Consider the following 17,170-nt stretch of genomic DNA (forward strand, 5'->3'; position numbering starts at 1 on the left):
AAACTGAGATTTATTTTGTGTGTTTTCAGTTTGACCTTTAAATGTTATGCAGAACATTGCCTTCAATTTTTGAAGGCAATGTTCTTGATTGACTTGATTTTTGTAACAGCATTCTCATGTACGAGGTGAAGAGGCAGCAATCAGTGCTTATTGTGTTGCTCTCAGACAGACGGCTCAGTAATTGGAACTAATAAGGGAGAGAAGGCGTTTCATGATTTGTTCAACTGATTGTCGACTTCCTTACCTACACTGCTGATCTGACTAATACAGGACCAGGATGAGGAATAAAAGAAGACTATTGAGATGATCCATACAGGGAAAAACACAACGTAGAAAGGCATTCAGAGTAAGAGACTGATGTTTGTCATATCACAAAAAATTCAAGGCTCTCAGACCTTGATAATGCTCCTTTTGGCAAAATGAAAACTTTCACAAAACAATGTCAATGCATTTTATTTTATTAAATGCAGCGTCAAACACAGGTTTCATCCCAATAAGCTTTCTGTTTTTTTTTACCATCCAATATGAATTCATGTGAGGTCAATTTTGATCCCTTATACTCTGAGGACTTCGGGGATCAAATGTGTCCAATAGTGTTGTTTTCAAAAGCATTTCAGTGAGTGTGGGGCTCACGTGTTACACCTGCTTTATGTCACTCAAATAGGTAAGTACGTGCTTTGAACTTTGATCCACTTCCTCAGATAGGTGGCTACTATGCTGAGAGTTGTTGCCCTCCTCAGTGTCACACGTACTGATGGGCTGGCAGAGGTCCCTTCTGCATAGGAACTAGCCAGGTCTGAGAATAGAGTGGGATGGCTGGAATAGTTTCCACAATGCAGAGCAGGGCTTCATAAAGTAGAACTAACTGTTCCTTATCTTGACAGCACAAAGACATACTTTCACATAAATCTTCACAGGTAACAAACTTAAATACAAAAAATAATGTATATTACGTCGTAAAATACATATAAAGAAACCTCTAAAACAACATGAGCAAAAAAAACTGAGCTGATTGGTCCAGAGAGAAGAGGGGAGGAGTTTACAATATGACATCAAACTGAGGTAGTATAAATAGGATCCAGGGCCACATTCTGCTGCGAGCAAAGGGATGACTGAGACTACTAACGACAACTTGCTGCTCATGGAAGTGTTTAAGTATAATTTTAGACTCCTTGAAGACTTTTTTTTTTTAGCTCTATTGCAACATTGCATTAATCTTTTTTTTACTTTCTAGAGCTCCAAGTGCACATTGAGGACAACATTTCCAACTCTCCACACCACTTTACCAATATGCCAATGACCAGTGCAACGTAAGCATATTAATTACTATCAGGATAATTGTGGGTCAAATATATTACACATTTTTAGTACAATGTTGCTTCAATTTTGCCATGCTTTCATAAATGCCCCTTAAATCCCCACATTATCACAAGTACAGTGTATACAAACATTTAAGCACACTTGTAGGGCATCAGTCTGTATTAAAATCACTGTGTGTTTTGCCTAGTGTCCTGCCAGTGGTTGACCTCAGGTCAGTGGCTCAGTCGGCTGGACTCGTTGAGCTTGCAGTCAGGCTGTGCTTGAACCAGCGTAAACAACTGTGTCCTCATGTTTGGGTTCCCATCCTGAAGCCTCAGCGCCCCTGCATCCGTCCTCCAGTTTCAGATCAGTTGTCCTCTGACATTTTTAACCAGGCCTTACTGACCCACCTTCTCCCACCTTTTCTGGACGACTTGGATGATGATGATGTTTTTCTCCCAATCAAGAACAAACGTGTGGTTTTCGCTGACTCGCAGGGATTGTCCCTCACAGCCGTACGGGAGTTTTCTGATGAAGAGGAGCACGCTGACCTCAACCTCCTGCCGTCGCTGCAGGATTTGGGAAGCATGACAGAGGATGGCTACAGCTGCACTGTCAGCACCTGCTGCCCAGGAACACGCCTCAAGCTGGGCTTCCCGCAGCCCTCGGCAGATTTTCAGGCCTTTCGAGCCAAGCTGGCAGAGTGCATGATAATCCTGGAGAACTGCAGTGTGACTGAACAAGCCATACAAGGAACCGTCAGAGTCAGGAACATCAGCTTCCAGAAGGACGTTAGTGTTCGTATCACCTTCGACTCCTGGCAGAGTTACAGAGATGTGCCCTGCTCTTATCTACAGAAACGCTTTGGAGGACCTCAGACAGACATCTTTGAATTTCATATTACCGTTCCTAAAGTGCTGGATGCTAAAAGGAAGATAGAGTTCTGCTTAAGGTATTTTCCAGGAGGGCAGAGCGAGCCTTTCTGGGACAACAACAACGGACAGAATTATAGCATTGCTGTGTGCGTGAGCTCCCATCTCTGTCGCGGCACAAATCTATATGAAAGGGCATAACTCAGATTGAAGTGTTTTGTCATAAAGAACACATCAGTCCTGGGTACAGATAAGGTTAAATTCGTCTATGTATTTTATGTTGTTTTCACTCTGAATTGGTACTTCCTGTTTGTATAAAATGTTTTTAAAACTGTTTAATGTGTCCAGCTTTCTTTAACATTCGGACTCAAATTGGTGACATTTGTGCCCACACACTTGTCATATACATTTTGGCCTCTCTTCACTGCCTGCATTACTGTTGTGCAACCGGGGAGGGGTCCCTTTCACTGGGGGCATTGCTGGGATTCCCATATAGGTCAGAGATTATTAGGCAGGGACAAACACAAGCCCCATAGCGAGAGCTAATCTTAGCTCAGCTCTGTTTAGAGAGCAGAGGTTTGCTGTCAGAGATCATCACTACATTTTTTTTTTTTTTACAAGCTTTAAGAAGCATTACAGTGTTTGACAGCTGTAGAAACTACAGCGAATGCTAGAATGTATTAAAATGTATTAATATCAGACATTTGGCAATCATAAGTGTTTTTTAAAAGAACATCTGGCAGTGACTTTATATGGAGAGCAGTTGAGCATAGAAATTGAAAAATATTTGGTAATACCTCTAGATACGTATGTCAAAACATTAACTTATAAAAGGGACATTCCTCTAATATTTGCACATCTAGGGTGGATCAGACACAAGTCAAACTGTTGGTTCAGCACAACAAAAATTCAAATCAATCACATTTTCAGGAATTAAAAAGAATGTTTAAAAGAAAATACTAACAAAAAAATAAAAAAAGATAGATTATTCTCAACAAATAAAGTTGTCTAAAGTCTATTATATACTTTAATTGTGTTACTTTGAAATGCAGTGGATAGATGTAAACTATATTTCCAGCTGTGATCATGTTGAACATCTGCAGTACACACTGTATAAATCTTCTTTTAAACATACTCTCTATTCTACTGGAGGCAGGAAGGGAAAGGGAAAGCAGCATGCACACACCCTTAGAGGTGTGCCGTTTCCACCGTATTCTGACCTACACATGATGGACTCCACTGTTTTGTCCTCTTCAACACTGTCTCCTTCAGTTTAGTAGATTTTAACACATCCAGATCTCGTCCTACATCAGCATGTCCCCTCAGCGTCCCACACTGATGTTGCACACTTTGCAGCTCGGGTCTTTTTTGGCGTCGGCAGTCGTCAGACTCTTGAGCTGGTGGTGTCCGCTGATCTGCTCCACGCTGCCCTGATCCAAGTGAACCGGCTCTGTGAAAAGCACCTCAAGGATGACATCACTTGCATGACAGTATAAAGGCTCATCCCCGGGCCCCTGGGGTTCAGTGTATGTCAGGAAGGGGTTGGAGGCCAAGTCCAGCAAAGGGAGGCGGGTGCGACAGAAGGTGTCTCCTGCCGAGCCAACAGGGGCCAGCACTAACACCACGTAGTGATATGCTGTGTACATGCAGTAGAAGTCTGCAAAGTACAGGTTGATGTTGGGGTTCAGCAGGTTCCCAGCTGGAATCTGGAAGCGCAGGGGACCATAAGGAGAGTCTTTTGGAGGGAGGCCTGTGTCAAACTCAGTGTTGCAGCTGAAGAAAACTCCCTGCAGTTTGCCGTTGATAGGAGAACCATGACTCCCACTGCTGTCTTTTAGGGCAGGACGCATCAGGCCTCCACATTCCTTTCTGATCCAAGATAAGAAGAAAGAACAAGAGTATTACATTAAACAGAATAATAAAATGTTTTAAGAAATAATTCAAAAAGATAAGAGACAGAACAAACGTATTACATTTAACAGAATGGCAGTATATTTTTTAAAATAGAACTACAAGATTTGGGTTTAATACCAAAGTGGAAGCAACTTTTTCCTCTGTAGTCCAAACAAAGAAGCTACATTGAGCAGCTACCAGTAGCGTAGCACAGAGAGCTAAAACAGCTAGCATCGCTCTGTTCAAATGTAACATAATTAATTGTAAGCATACTTTAAGTAATTTTCATCATTACAAAATCAGAGGTGTTAAAAAGTGTTTTTACAGCAAATTTTTCTTAGGTGGAGTTCTTTCCTGGAGTAAGTTAGTTCCTGTTTCAAACTATAAGAAGAGTGCAGCATAAAAGACCCTGTGAAACCACTAAACACTCTTCAGACACTATTTGTACAACTCATTAAGAAGTGAGCTACCTGAAATGCAATATCTATTTGCATATTGTGTACAAGAAAATGCAGAATCTGTCGCTTCAAGACCTGAATTTTGTATTAGAAGTATTCTGGCTTTTGGAATGACGGGTAGAAGCCAATCATCAAAGAACATTTTATGTGGAGAGGAAAAGAACCAAAACATATCGGGGGTACTGCAATCCTAGATCTGTTTTTATCCAACAACTGTTTAGTTTTGATTTATGTCTTTAATTAATGTTTAAGATACTACATTTTCTAAAGGTTATTTGTGCTTAATGCGGAGTGGTAAATTGAAAGAACAGGACAGTGGATAGAGTCTGAAACAGGGATGAGAAAGTGGAGGATGATATGCAGTGAGTGGTCGATGGGGCTAGTTGAGCCTGGGGCCATTGCTTTGTGGAGTATATAGCATACGTGTCTGATGTGCAATTTTTCCAGTGCGCTAAACCAGCATCACTTTTACATAGATATCTTCATGTAAGTGCAGCTACTGTACATAGTTATTGTCTCTCAACACCAACTCCATTCTCGCTTTTAAAGTTGCTTGTCAAACATTAAAAGGAAGCAACACTTGGAAAGGTAATGGTGGCAGGAATTTGTTTATCGCTTACTGCTGGTCACATCAGAGACCCTGAAAAGTTGATCATTGGTTACGCAGGCATAGAAATGTCAGACGATGGCCAATAAGTTCCGAGATTTGTTCAAATGAAGGTGAGAGATGGATTGGAGGGAGACGAAAAAATGAAAGCGGGATCAATCTTATCATTTAACTTCTCATTTAAAGTATTTGCCAGTCATCAAACCATTTCTTAGATGATGACTGAACTATATCTGTTGCACCAAACAGACAGGAACACAGCACTGACCTGACACAGTCGAAGTAGTCTGGATGCTGGTTTCTATAAAAAACAGAGAATTTGAGGAGCCTCCCTGCAGAGCCCTTGGCCTTGTCGAGAAGCTGCTGTAGGTGCTCCATGGCGTAGTCTGCAAAGTTGATACGATTTGAGAAATCATTTCAGGAGCCTGAATCGCTTTGAAATGCTAATGAATAACAAGTGCTGAGACAGAATTTCTTTTTTTCGTCAACTTGTGCTCTGCAGTTCTTTGTCTTTCTCTTGTATAACTCTGGTTAGTGCTGTCATACTCTATATATTACACCATTAGTGTGACTATATCTGTGAGACGTACCCCCGGTGCAGAACTCCACCACCTGGCTCCACTCTGACACCTGGTAGTCCCCATCGGGCTGCCGGACAGCAGTTTGGACAGCAACACAGTACTCTGTCCGTGGGCTCAGGAACCAGTGTCCCCTCACCGCCATGGGGAGAGGCACAGCTTTGGCCACCAGCTTGGTCGGAACATCCTGGAGGATAAAGCAGGAAAGAGATGACATCAGAGAAAGGATGCTACTGTGTGTTTAATCTACAATTCAAAGCAAATGTAAATGCAATCGCTAAGTCAACTGTTCTCCTTCATAAACTTTGCCTTATTAGCGTGATATTCCCTTTGAAGCCCAAGCAGCTGTAACCAGGATACATCTAATCAAATCAGCACCTTTGTTTTGACCAAGGCCTCTAAGAAACTCAGCTAATTAACCACAGGAGCGGAGGCTCATATATCCATAGCAACATCTCTGATGCAAGTTTGTTTGTGCCTCTTTATGTATCACAGAGAGAGAGAACATTCCCCCCATTCAGCATCTTACTCACTCCTAAAGCTGGATGACTTCACAAAAAGCAGCTGAATGTCAGCTGCAATGATAGACCATAATTACTGCCAGTCCTTTGAATTTGAAGCTAAGGGAGATCAGAAATGTAAAGCCTCAGCTACTGGAGATAAATTTAAACCTGAGATAGCAAAAAATTCTTAGAATATAATTACAAGGTAAAATCCTATTTTACCTTATGTTTTATTGCCATAATTCATAGCTTGATTATGCTAACACCATTATTCTTACATGGTAACAGTGGAGAAGCTAACATGTGGATGTGAAGCAGGTGGGCTATAATTTTCTACTTTTCTAATTTTACTACCTTAGTATGTAAGCATGCTAACATTGATATTACATTTGTATATGGTTTTATTGGAATAATTTAAACTTACAAAGAATAAATAAAAAGAGTCAAACTCATTGTAGCTTGAGCTAAATTCAGTGGATTACTAAAACCATATAATCTTTTCCTACAGGATACGATGAATGTTTTTTCAACATTTCATGGCATTCCGTCAAATCGAATTGTCAAGATCCTTTAGCCTGCAGGTCCAACGTGGTGGTCGTCCCTTTAGCCATGTCTTGGGGCTAAACCAGATTATGTAAACACTAGTTTATGACATGAAAATAGAATGTAGCCTATGCTTTCCATGCCAGAGATGCAGTTAATCTGCAGATTTCAGCTCAGTAATGTATAGCTTTTAGGCTAAATGCGCTACAGAGCAACTCCTCTTACTGCTAGAAATGACTTTTAGAAAACGATACACTCTTCACATTGCTTATTCATGTCTGTGATATATGACATTTGTTAACATGAAAAGTGTTCTTTGCTGCAGAAGAATGTGTCAGTATTTGTCCCCTTTAAAAGGAAACAATGTACATGAGTCACTGGCCTGAAGCCATTGACTGGACTCATTTTCCTTTTCCGCCTGTATTGAATGTGACTGAGAGGGCAAAACCGCTTTTACTCTGTGTTCAGACTCAAGCAGAATGTCATGAAGTAGCTCACCACAATCTATTAATCCTTCAGGACTGATATAAAATACACAATTTCTCGTCTCATTTAGGCTGTCTGGTCGTATTTTGAACGTGTGTACTTGAATAACAACACAGAGAGCACAGCAGGAGACACATAGGTGGGAAAAAGAACTCCACGGAAAGGTTATAGGAAGGTCTGTACGTAGTGTGACATCGTCTGACCCTGTGTTTAAAGCGGTTGGGGTCCCGGCTCTCTTTACGACTCAGGTCGATGAAGAAGTGCGTGGCTCTGGCTGTGTCCTCGGGTGTCATATCCCACATGATGCGGAAGGAATCACAGGTGACCTCACAGATCTGGATGTTGCAGGGGATGGCGAGTGGGGCATCCATTTTGGGTTTGGCTGCCATTAAACAGATACAGTAGATAAAAACATTACAGTTAGACTGGAGTGTAATATGGGACTGTAGTGTGGGCAACATCTGGTAGCAGGGATTAAAGGGTGTCACAAAGAGCTACAAAGTGAGCACTAAGAGAGTTCAGAAACACCCTGGGATAAAACACTTCAGAAAGAATCCAATTAACCTTTCATTTAGGGCGTTTGTTTTCACCGTCCTGCTCTTTTCCGCCTTTTATTGCCCTTAACTGACATTTCCCATCATTACACAACTCAATACGCTCCCAGCTGAGTGACTGGCCTCTGCATTCCCCGCGCATTTCATAATCCACCTACAGCAGTCTCCCAGCAACCACACGTCTGCATCCACCCTCTAGCTTTATTTCCTGTATAGTTCTCAAGGATGGAGTCAACAACAACAACAACAAAAAAAAGCCAGCTGCACCCTCAGCACTAAATCACAAGTACAAGTAACTTCTTAAACACTTACAGCGCCTCATTTGAGTCTGAACCTTTCAGAAACCGCTGAGCAAAGTGAGCTTCTTGCAACTCAGGGGAAATCTTCTAGCAGCTTTTATGTTGTTTGGGAAGAAATAGGAGGTTTAAGTAGGTATCAGTTGCAGGTGATGGATGATCATATTCCCTTAGTTGCCCATCAGTGGTTCGATCCAGGCGGCTGCACACAGCCTTGAGTGCAGGGCTGGGGGTAATGTGATGGTCACAGGGTGTTTGTGTTTGATTAGCTGTCACCTCTCCTCCCATAAACTGATGGTGAGTCTCTGCAGTGTGTGTGCTGTGGTTATCTTCTTTATCCCTGAGATTTACAGAACTGTGCTCCTAATTTGTGTCCACCTAAATGGTTTCAAAGTTGTCTCCTCCAGTTTTGCTTACTTGCCCAGCAAAAAATGTTTTTTTTCTTCTGTATTACACTGCATTTTTCCTTTATTAAAACTGCCCTACAACTGAGCATATGCTAAATCACAGATGTGCCTAAAAATAACCCAGCAAACAATCACTGCAAGCCTCTTTTTCTTCTCCGTGTGATCCTATACAGATGCCTAGTGCAGTGTCAGTGTCTCGGTCCGAGGTCTGTTAAGGTATCCTCCAGTCAGTATGATGGACAGGCTGCAGCAGCTCATTAAAGGCTGTGAACTGTGAAATTTGTGCGCTAGCTCGTTCACACGGCGGCCAGTAGGGAGAGATTGTCTGTTGCATCAGGCACGTGTGTTTCCACGCGTCTGTTTTATCCAGCTGCTGCTCTCATTTCCCACCACGGTGTCTTTTCAGAGATAGAAACTGGGGCAAGAAGGGGGGAATCTCACAGGACATCATGAAAGCCCCATGTTACTATGTGTGCTCCACTTCCTGATCGAACACATGTGAGCACAGTTCACGAGCAGGTTTCCATACCATTGTCACAATCCCATCTTCCCCATTTATAAATCATCCTGCAGGAGAAATATCAGCCAATTATATCTGCTGGAAAACTGGCTTTGTTTCTCCTAATCATGCAGCTGAGTCTAACTTATAATTACAACAGAGACTTGCCGTATAAATCATCATTTATCTGGTAGTGTGCTAGTGCTCTATTACTATTCTCACACTACAGAGATGTTGTTTTCTCCCTGAGACAGCATCATGAAAGAAGCTGCTGCTTTCATGCATATGGAGCAGGGAACACAGAGCAACTCAGCGCTTTAAAGTCATGTTTTCTCCTTCAAGGAGAATACTTTGAAGCACATTTAAAAAGCTGCATGAGGGAAGAAGAAGAAAAAGCATGCTTTCCTCAGCACAGTTATTAAACTAGAGAGAGTCAAATGGTCATTTTGCTGTATGAAACACACAAAGTTTGATAAATAAGCTGGGACGTTGTGTGACTAACACAGTGTGACACGCTGCACAATTAAACCAAGCGTGAAATATTAGGGAAAGAAGCACCAATTACATCACATGGAACAGTCAATGCTGCTATATGAAATGTCCTCATAGTCATATTCATGAAATTGGATGGATATAGCACATGCAATCAACTGGCAATAAATGTCATCACACATGAACAGAAGAGCATGCAAGAAAAACTTGTGCTTGTGCATTAATGTGACCTTTTACAAATAAAACTGAATGAAACACCATTTAACAACACATCAGTTACCCTCAACTTCAGCTTCAAAACGACAGATCTACTTCTAAAATCATCTCAAGTCACTTCATTTGAATTCATTTCTTACTTGAATGATGCTGAGATTGCTGATTGGAGAAGATTAAGACGGGTTTAATTCTAATAACGTCTTCCCCTTTTCTCCTTTTCTTCCTTGCCTCCTGTACTGCTGTTGATGATATATCTCCCAGGAAAACTGATTAGGAGGTGAAACGAACACACAGGCTCCTCTCTCTCTTCTTCTCTCCGTCTGTTTCTCTCACACAAACACTCTAACCCTCCTCCCCTCCTCTATATCTCCCTCCCTCCCTCCCTCCCATCCCACTCTCTCTCCCATTCTTATTTTCGCTCTGGGCTCTGAGGATGATGTTTGCTTGACTCATGTACACAGCCACACGGGGTGAATTAAAACCTAAAAAAAAAAAAAGACCAAAAATGAATTGTCCTAGTGGAGTGTGACCAGTGTAAGACACTCAGTCAACCTTGTCAGCATCATGCTCTCGCCGGTCAATCATACACAGCACAACACGCCAGTAAGTCTTCCCTTAGGGCACAACAATCCACACACTCTGATAGAGCCTGAACACTTTGCACATTCTCACCTCTCAGATATGGAGACACTTTGAACACGAGAGGAAATAAATGAAGCATTATTTTACACGCTCCACTGGCTGCAGAGGATTCAAAAGCAATTATGCTGATTGATGCCCCAGTGTTTTCCATAGAGCACCATCAAGTCCTCAAAAAATATACATGTGCCAACTGTTATGCCATATGGACTGAACTCTACAGGCCATCCAATCAGCCAATCCCGAGGCGAGGGATGCCTCTGTGTTCGTCCAGAGTAAGCAGATTTAAACTGGCATTCTTTTTTTTAAAGGGATGTTTTTTTTCCTACTGTTTCAACCTCAGGGGGGGTTCAACTTCATTTAGGATTTCATTAGAGATTAAGAGACCCCACCCAGATTATGTCCTATAATCTGATGACAAAACAATAGAGTACAGAGTACAGACAGATAACAAAGGGATAAACCCGAATGTGAAAGCAAAAGTCCTTTCACAAACAGAATATTTGTAAAATGACAAAGATGTATTGCTTTAATTCCACAGACTGTGAAGTGTATTGAAAAGCTTCATTTCTCTCTAGCCACAGATAAGTGATACCCTCAGAGTGTAATTAAATTGCAATCATCCATCATTAGTCATGCGATGACTCTCTTCCTCCATCCAAATAACCCTCTCAGCTTCAGAGGTGGGAATAGTCTGCGTGTTAGAGGAGGGCTGGCTGTGTCTGTTAAAAAGGGGATGTTTCCCAATTTACATAAACTATTTCTAATGCGTTACATAGGGCGTTATCCGCTTGTATTTCATCTGACTAAACAAACATTGTGTGGAGACCCAAGGAGACAACCCCAAAGCTCAGTCGGTTATCAGCGAGACCAGACACCATCAGGGTGGAGAGGATGTCTGGCCTGGGCCAACAAAGTAGTCCGAAACAGCCAGGAGCAGGGATTTATTTCTCTCTCTTGTTCCTGAGGCAGCAGGATGGTACCAGAACAACATGAATTTATCTATGTATAGATGTTTTATGCATCATATTCAAATGCCTTCATATGAATCTGCATCAGTCAATTTATAGAAATGTTTCATAAGCTTATTGCTGACTTAGTATAACATTTAAATTATGCAGCTTTAACAACATTTCACATTTACATTTTAAGTGAAATTTGTATGACCATTGTGGCAATACAAACGCTAAAACTATCAGCATTTTTTTATCATGATGAAATATAAAACTAGATAGGAAATCTAATGGAGTTATAGGCCTACAGCTTTGATTTGGTCTTATATTGAGCTGTTAATTCAAGCAATGTTTGATATGACTTCTTAGTAAATGTCTCTGCCTGTCTGCCTCATAAAGAGTATTTGACTCAAATGTTTACATTTATTGAAGACCACTATCGTCATAAAAAGGGCAGGATGTGTGTTTTAACTTTTTTTCAATTGTGACTAGAGTTGTGTGGGATGAAACAAGTATGCATCCCATCTAAAGTTGGCTAATCATTGAACTGCTTGTGCAACCTGAACTCAAGTAATGGAGCTTAGACCTCTAAAGTAAAGAATTAAACATAATAAAACACTGATATGATAAAAAAAATAAGCTGCTTTGCTCCTTCATGACCTCAGTCACATACTTAAATATGTATATGCAGGAACTAAAGGTGTATAATCCAGCTAAATATATCCTGTATATTAAATTATCTTGTGCATTAGACCATTCTCAACAATTATGGAAATTGAAATTCACTTTCTACATAGACCAAAAAAAGAACAAAATGTCCAAATGTCTTTATTCATACTTCGTTCACAGCTTTAATTTATTATGAACCCGTTAAACATGTTTAGTCCACAAAACAAGAAAATGATCGAAATGTAAATTACAGCAGCATTATCCAAACGATTGTTGATGAACATGCGGGTCTTTCTGCGCACGCTTGACGCACGTGAACACACCGGGTGATGACACTGCGGAAGTGTCATGGCGGCGTGCGTCATGCAGTCAGAAACAGCACTCTTCCTAAACTGTTTGTATTGAGTCTTCCCGTACACGTCTGGAATTCATATCAAATAATAAGGGAACCAGAGCGATCTTGAAGTGAGTGTGTGTATGTGCCCAGTATGTGAAAAGTTGTTAATGTTCAGAGTACTCGTTATGTGTCCATGTACTCGTGTTATGATTTAGCCACGTGTTGCTGATTTTTTAAATATTGTCAAGGAACATTTGTCAAATGTTACGAGCCACGGTCAAGGTATTGGGGCACTAATGAGTTAAACGTAATCTTTGGAGTTGTAAATAAGAACATGTCTGCCAGGTGTATATTCCACTGACGTAGGTTAGTAGCTTTTCTGTGGTGCAAGAACAGAGGCCCATTAAACAATGAAATATAAGATGTCTTCATTCCTGAAAATGAACAATGAGTTTCTTTTCTTAGAAGGAATGTATAGTATTTTAAAAATCAGATGGGTTAACTGCATTTTAAGGTGATCTGCTTTGTTTACATGATGTTACAACATCATGTGCGTCACCTATAAAAACCCTTGACTAATGCAGATATTCTCACTGATACTAGACTACACTTCTCTATATTGTACATTTACATACAAATGTGTCTTGTGTTAACGGATGAGAATGAAAATCGACCTCATGAAGGCTGAGCTGTTTAAAAAAACAACTCTATTATTCTTTGCAGAGAAGCATTTGTTGACAACTATCAGTTGATGTTAACAACAACATGTCTGCTCAGAAAATACATAAAAAAGACTAAATAACCACATCAACTTTGTCATATTCAGATCTATTCAAGAGCTGTTGAGTATGCAGTGTTAAAGCAGCCAATAGAGCTGCAGTATTTAGTTGTGGCTTGTTTGCAAAGTGTGTGGGCTGCTTCTGTAAGAATAGTGTGTATAATGTGAGTAAGATGAAACGTGTATCATCATGACATTAGTTGCATTGAAATTCTCAATTTTTTTACAGTTATGCTATCGCTGTGGTCATAAAGCACTTCAGTTAGAAGTCATCTTAACAAAGAGGAGTACCAGCATTACTATTCATATACAAGGTCTTTATGACGTTGTGATGTTTTTTCCAGTTGGGGATGGCAGATTCAGGTTCAAATGACCCCAGTGGTCAACGTGTGCCAACCCCTGGAGGAAGCAGTGCGGGGCTTCTGATGGGCCGACGACCAGGCGGAGCCATGACTCCCGGCCGTCTTCCCGCAATGAAATCCAGAGACCTCACCCTTGGCGGAGTGAAGAAGGTAATATACAGCATGTGACTGTAGAGTGAAAGAAAAAGATCATTGTTTTGGAATGGATTTTATAATAGATAATCACATCACTCCAATATTACAGATTTTAATTATTGTAACCACTGTCGTACTTAACTGAATTTGTTTTTCTCCTTTAATATCTTTAGAAAACTTTCGCACCCAACATTATTGGCCGAAAAGTCAAAGAAGAGTAAGTTCTAAATCGATGTTAACGGAATGAAAATGTGTCAAAGGAAATGTATTTCCCTGTTTTGAATGTTGACTTTGAACTCTGTCATTTCAGCACAAAAGTTGAAGGTGGACAGAGGAGAGAGAGGAGGGATGAAGGTCGAGGTAGAGGTCCCAGGGACAGAGGCAGGGGCAGAGGTCGCCCTGAGGTGATCCAGTCCCACTCTATTTTTGAACAGGGGCCTGCAGAGATGATGTTGAAAAAGAGAGGTAAGAGTTACCTTTGATATCAGCTCCATCTGTGCTTCTGGCTGATCACACGTGGATAACTGATTAGTGATTCTCCTGTATCACTCACAGGTGGTTATGAAGGTGAGAGAGATGCTCCCACTGTGGGACCCTCACCCATCATTAATATTAAAAAGGAGAAGAGAGAGACTGAGGAGGAGACCAAAGAGATTCTGCGTGGTCTGGAGCGAGATAATGTAAGTCTCTTGGTTATCAGTCGTCTTTTTTAAAGGGGTTTTAAAGAGTGTCAATTAAATAGTGATGCCTCTGTGTGACTACAAAAAATAGTAAACTAGATGAAGATTTGTTTAATTATATGTAGTTATTCTTTATGCTTATAAAAGATTTCCAAAACAATAAAGGGCATTCAGAGCAGAAAAACATGTTTATATTTCTTTGACACATTGAGCAGCGCTTTAGTTAGTGAAGAAACAGGAGGAGTTTTTTTCTTTTTTCAGAATACTTTGCAGTTTCTTCAGAACAAAAAAATAGCATTGGACAGGTATACACCACAGTCAACACAACGTTAATCAATTGTATTTTTTCCGTGCGAGTGAGCTGATGTGAGATCACAGCAGGATATATGTCGAGAATTCACCTCCAGCCAGTGGGAGGGGGTGGTGACGTTTATGTCCTTTGACCGGTGCACGGTGCATAGACTGTAAGCACGCAACCGCTACGATCTCCAGGCACCTAATTAAGCAGGTGCATTATGTTTACAGTTCCGCTCTTTTGTTGATAGTGTTATTAAGTTGAACTATTCATAGATATGAAGGCAAATATTCTCATTATAGCAGTATATAAAGGCTTCGTCCACTACATCCGTGTCGTTTTTTTACGTCATGTCTAGCCTCAGGAGCCCCCCCCCCCCTTCTGACAGGGATAGTCTCCCTCTGTGAGGTGCATATGTGAACAGCCAGGTCAGGAGCATTTCAGGGGTAGTCCTCCTGAAATACAGAAGTGCATATGTGAATCCTGCTTAAGAATAATATTCTAAATTATTAATTTTTGAAACACATTGAGAAACATGGCTGTGTACAGTCCATTGAAGACTCTACAGTAAACAACTATGATATTACATATCGAGTCGTTGTTAGCTTATAATTATAAAGACATACTGTTACGGCTGAATATTAATAACTAAGGTTTGTTCAGCAAATACTGAGAAGCTGTATGAACCATTCTACTTCGAATGTAAAGTATCGTCATATCAAATAATAATAAAAAAAAACACACAACAACAAGTAGAGCAGTAACCTCGTCGCCATGCATCCTGCAAGCAGCAGAGTTTAAAAAGAAAGAAAACAGTATTTCAAAGAAGGTGTTTCTTTCTTTTACTTGCTTTCAAGACAAATGCCCATGCGAGCCAGATTTAGATCTTCCTGGCACTAGGTGAACAGCTTTTGACCAAATCACATCGAATCATCACAAAAGGAAGGTTCTGTACAGCTACTTTGGAATTAAAAATGTTCATGTATTAACCATCCCTGCTGCTTTTTTTTTTTCAGTTTATAGACGATCCCTTCCTGAGGAGTGAGCAGAGCCGCTGCCCGGTCCAGCTCCCTCTTGCTGTGTCAGGATGGGGATTTAAGGAGGAGTTTAGTCCGGCGGCTGTAAAAATTGAGAAGGTAGATGAAGATGCTGAACCAATGGAATCTGCATTTGAAGGTAATTTTTGACTTCATGTGTTTCGTCTTCTTTTTATTGGTTGATGTTTTCTTCATTGTTATTATTTTGCGACTAAATAAAACCAAAAGAACAGTTTCCAGGTCAGCAGCTTGTGTTTCCAATATTACTGACAGTTTGTGAAAATATGTTCTTGTCTCTCAAAATACTCCTCTTCCTCTCCTCAGTGAAACAGGAGCCAGTGGAAGCTGATATGAAGAAGACGGAGGCAGCGTTCAGGCCTCCTCCTCTCCCTGAACCTGAAGTTTTACCTGACCTGCTGCACAGGTGGAGTCTGAGCAAAGGGGACGAGCTGTTCTTCATTCAGCTGCCCGACTCGCTGCCCGGTCAACCCCCCACCAAAGAGCACAGGCCAGTTAAAACAGAGGTCCAGTCTGAGGACGGACAGTCTATGCTTCTCAAAACAGAAACTCAGGTAGAACACAAGTTGTTGTCCTCCGGTTAAATATACATGATGGTAACGAGCTAATGTGTGTTAAGATGTTTATTATTTTTTTAAACAGGATGAGGAGGTGGAAGAAAACAACTGCAATCTTAAAGACCTGCGTGAGGGTCTGGTAGGAAAAATGCTGGTGCGGAGGTCTGGACGGGTACAGCTCATCCTGGGACAAGTGACCCTTGATGTGTCTCTAGGAACATCATGCGCTTTCCTTCAGGTATGATGAAAGATTATTAATGGATAATTATCTAATTATCTGTCAGTCTCTAAATTGAATATGTCACTCGCACCACTCTTTTTCGCTCCCACTTCCTCTTTTTCTTTCACTTTTACAATATAATCAGAATTACTAACGTTTCTGATATGCTTTTCTTTTTCTTTTCTCAGGAGCTGGTCTCTATCGGTACTGAGGAACGAACAGGCGATTTGACTGTATTAGGGAATATCAAACACAAAATGGTTTGCTCCCCAGACTTTGAGGCTCTACTGCAGAGCAGTGCTTGATGCTCATGGAGATTGATAAGTGGATGCACTTGTGGTGGGTTGTAAAGCTGACAAGATGTTTACTATTGCTATGGACTTTAACTCTTGAACCATATACCAAATACAGATTTGAAGCCATTGCTTTTTTGTTGTCAGAGTGGCTTAAATTGCATATAGAAATACACTATATATAAATATCAATTGATGTGAGAAGGCATACACACTAAGGGGTTAAAAGGTTGAATTGTGTGCCAAACTTCTGTTATTTTTCCTTCTCTATATCTTAAATGACTTGAAAAAACTGTAGATGGATGTATATGTGTGAATAAAAAAACATTTTGTTATTGTAGCAGGCCCATGTTGTGTGTCTTTAAATTGATGCTTTACTAAATGGGAAAGAAAAGCATATTGCCCACTTGGGTTTCTATGCAGGTGCAATTATTTTATTTGGTTGTGTTTGTGATAAAAGATGTCTGCCCAACAAAAGTACAGTGGAGGTCAAA

At 40.7% G+C, this 17,170-nt stretch overlaps 3 protein-coding genes across 4 annotated transcripts; 2 read left to right on the forward strand and 1 right to left on the reverse strand.

Moving 5' to 3' along the window:
• The first annotated feature begins 941 nt into the window (after positions 1 to 941).
• Positions 942 to 2,505, forward strand: ppp1r3c2b (protein phosphatase 1 regulatory subunit 3C2, duplicate b). Of its 2 annotated transcripts, none has more exons than XM_061037812.1 (3): positions 942 to 1,151; positions 1,235 to 1,310; positions 1,508 to 2,505. In XM_061037812.1, the coding sequence occupies exons 2-3, from the start codon at positions 1,291 to 1,293 to the stop codon at positions 2,370 to 2,372; spliced, it is 885 nt and encodes a 294-aa protein (XP_060893795.1). In that variant the 5' UTR covers positions 942 to 1,151; positions 1,235 to 1,290; the 3' UTR covers positions 2,373 to 2,505. The 2 variants fall into 2 exon arrangements, with proteins under 2 accessions (XP_060893795.1, XP_060893794.1); XM_061037811.1 differs by having other exon boundaries at positions 1,242 to 1,310.
• A 670-nt stretch (positions 2,506 to 3,175) lies between these two features.
• LOC132974040 (phytanoyl-CoA hydroxylase-interacting protein) lies at positions 3,176 to 10,038 on the reverse strand. The gene is made up of 5 exons (XM_061037810.1): positions 9,844 to 10,038; positions 7,443 to 7,621; positions 5,720 to 5,894; positions 5,398 to 5,515; positions 3,176 to 4,040 (listed from the first exon to the last, which is right to left on the reverse strand). The coding sequence occupies exons 2-5, from the start codon at positions 7,608 to 7,610 to the stop codon at positions 3,494 to 3,496; spliced, it is 1,008 nt and encodes a 335-aa protein (XP_060893793.1). The 5' UTR covers positions 7,611 to 7,621; positions 9,844 to 10,038; the 3' UTR covers positions 3,176 to 3,493.
• A 2,237-nt stretch (positions 10,039 to 12,275) lies between these two features.
• polr3d (polymerase (RNA) III (DNA directed) polypeptide D) lies at positions 12,276 to 17,016 on the forward strand. Its single transcript, XM_061037813.1, has 9 exons — positions 12,276 to 12,429; positions 13,424 to 13,591; positions 13,750 to 13,793; positions 13,887 to 14,041; positions 14,132 to 14,256; positions 15,568 to 15,727; positions 15,913 to 16,160; positions 16,249 to 16,401; positions 16,572 to 17,016. The coding sequence occupies exons 2-9, from the start codon at positions 13,430 to 13,432 to the stop codon at positions 16,686 to 16,688; spliced, it is 1,164 nt and encodes a 387-aa protein (XP_060893796.1). The 5' UTR covers positions 12,276 to 12,429; positions 13,424 to 13,429; the 3' UTR covers positions 16,689 to 17,016.
• Positions 17,017 to 17,170: the final 154 nt, after the last annotated feature.

This window comes from Labrus mixtus, chromosome 5 (assembly GCF_963584025.1).
Source record: "Labrus mixtus chromosome 5, fLabMix1.1, whole genome shotgun sequence".
In the NCBI taxonomy this organism is placed as follows: domain Eukaryota; kingdom Metazoa; phylum Chordata; class Actinopteri; order Labriformes; family Labridae; genus Labrus; species Labrus mixtus.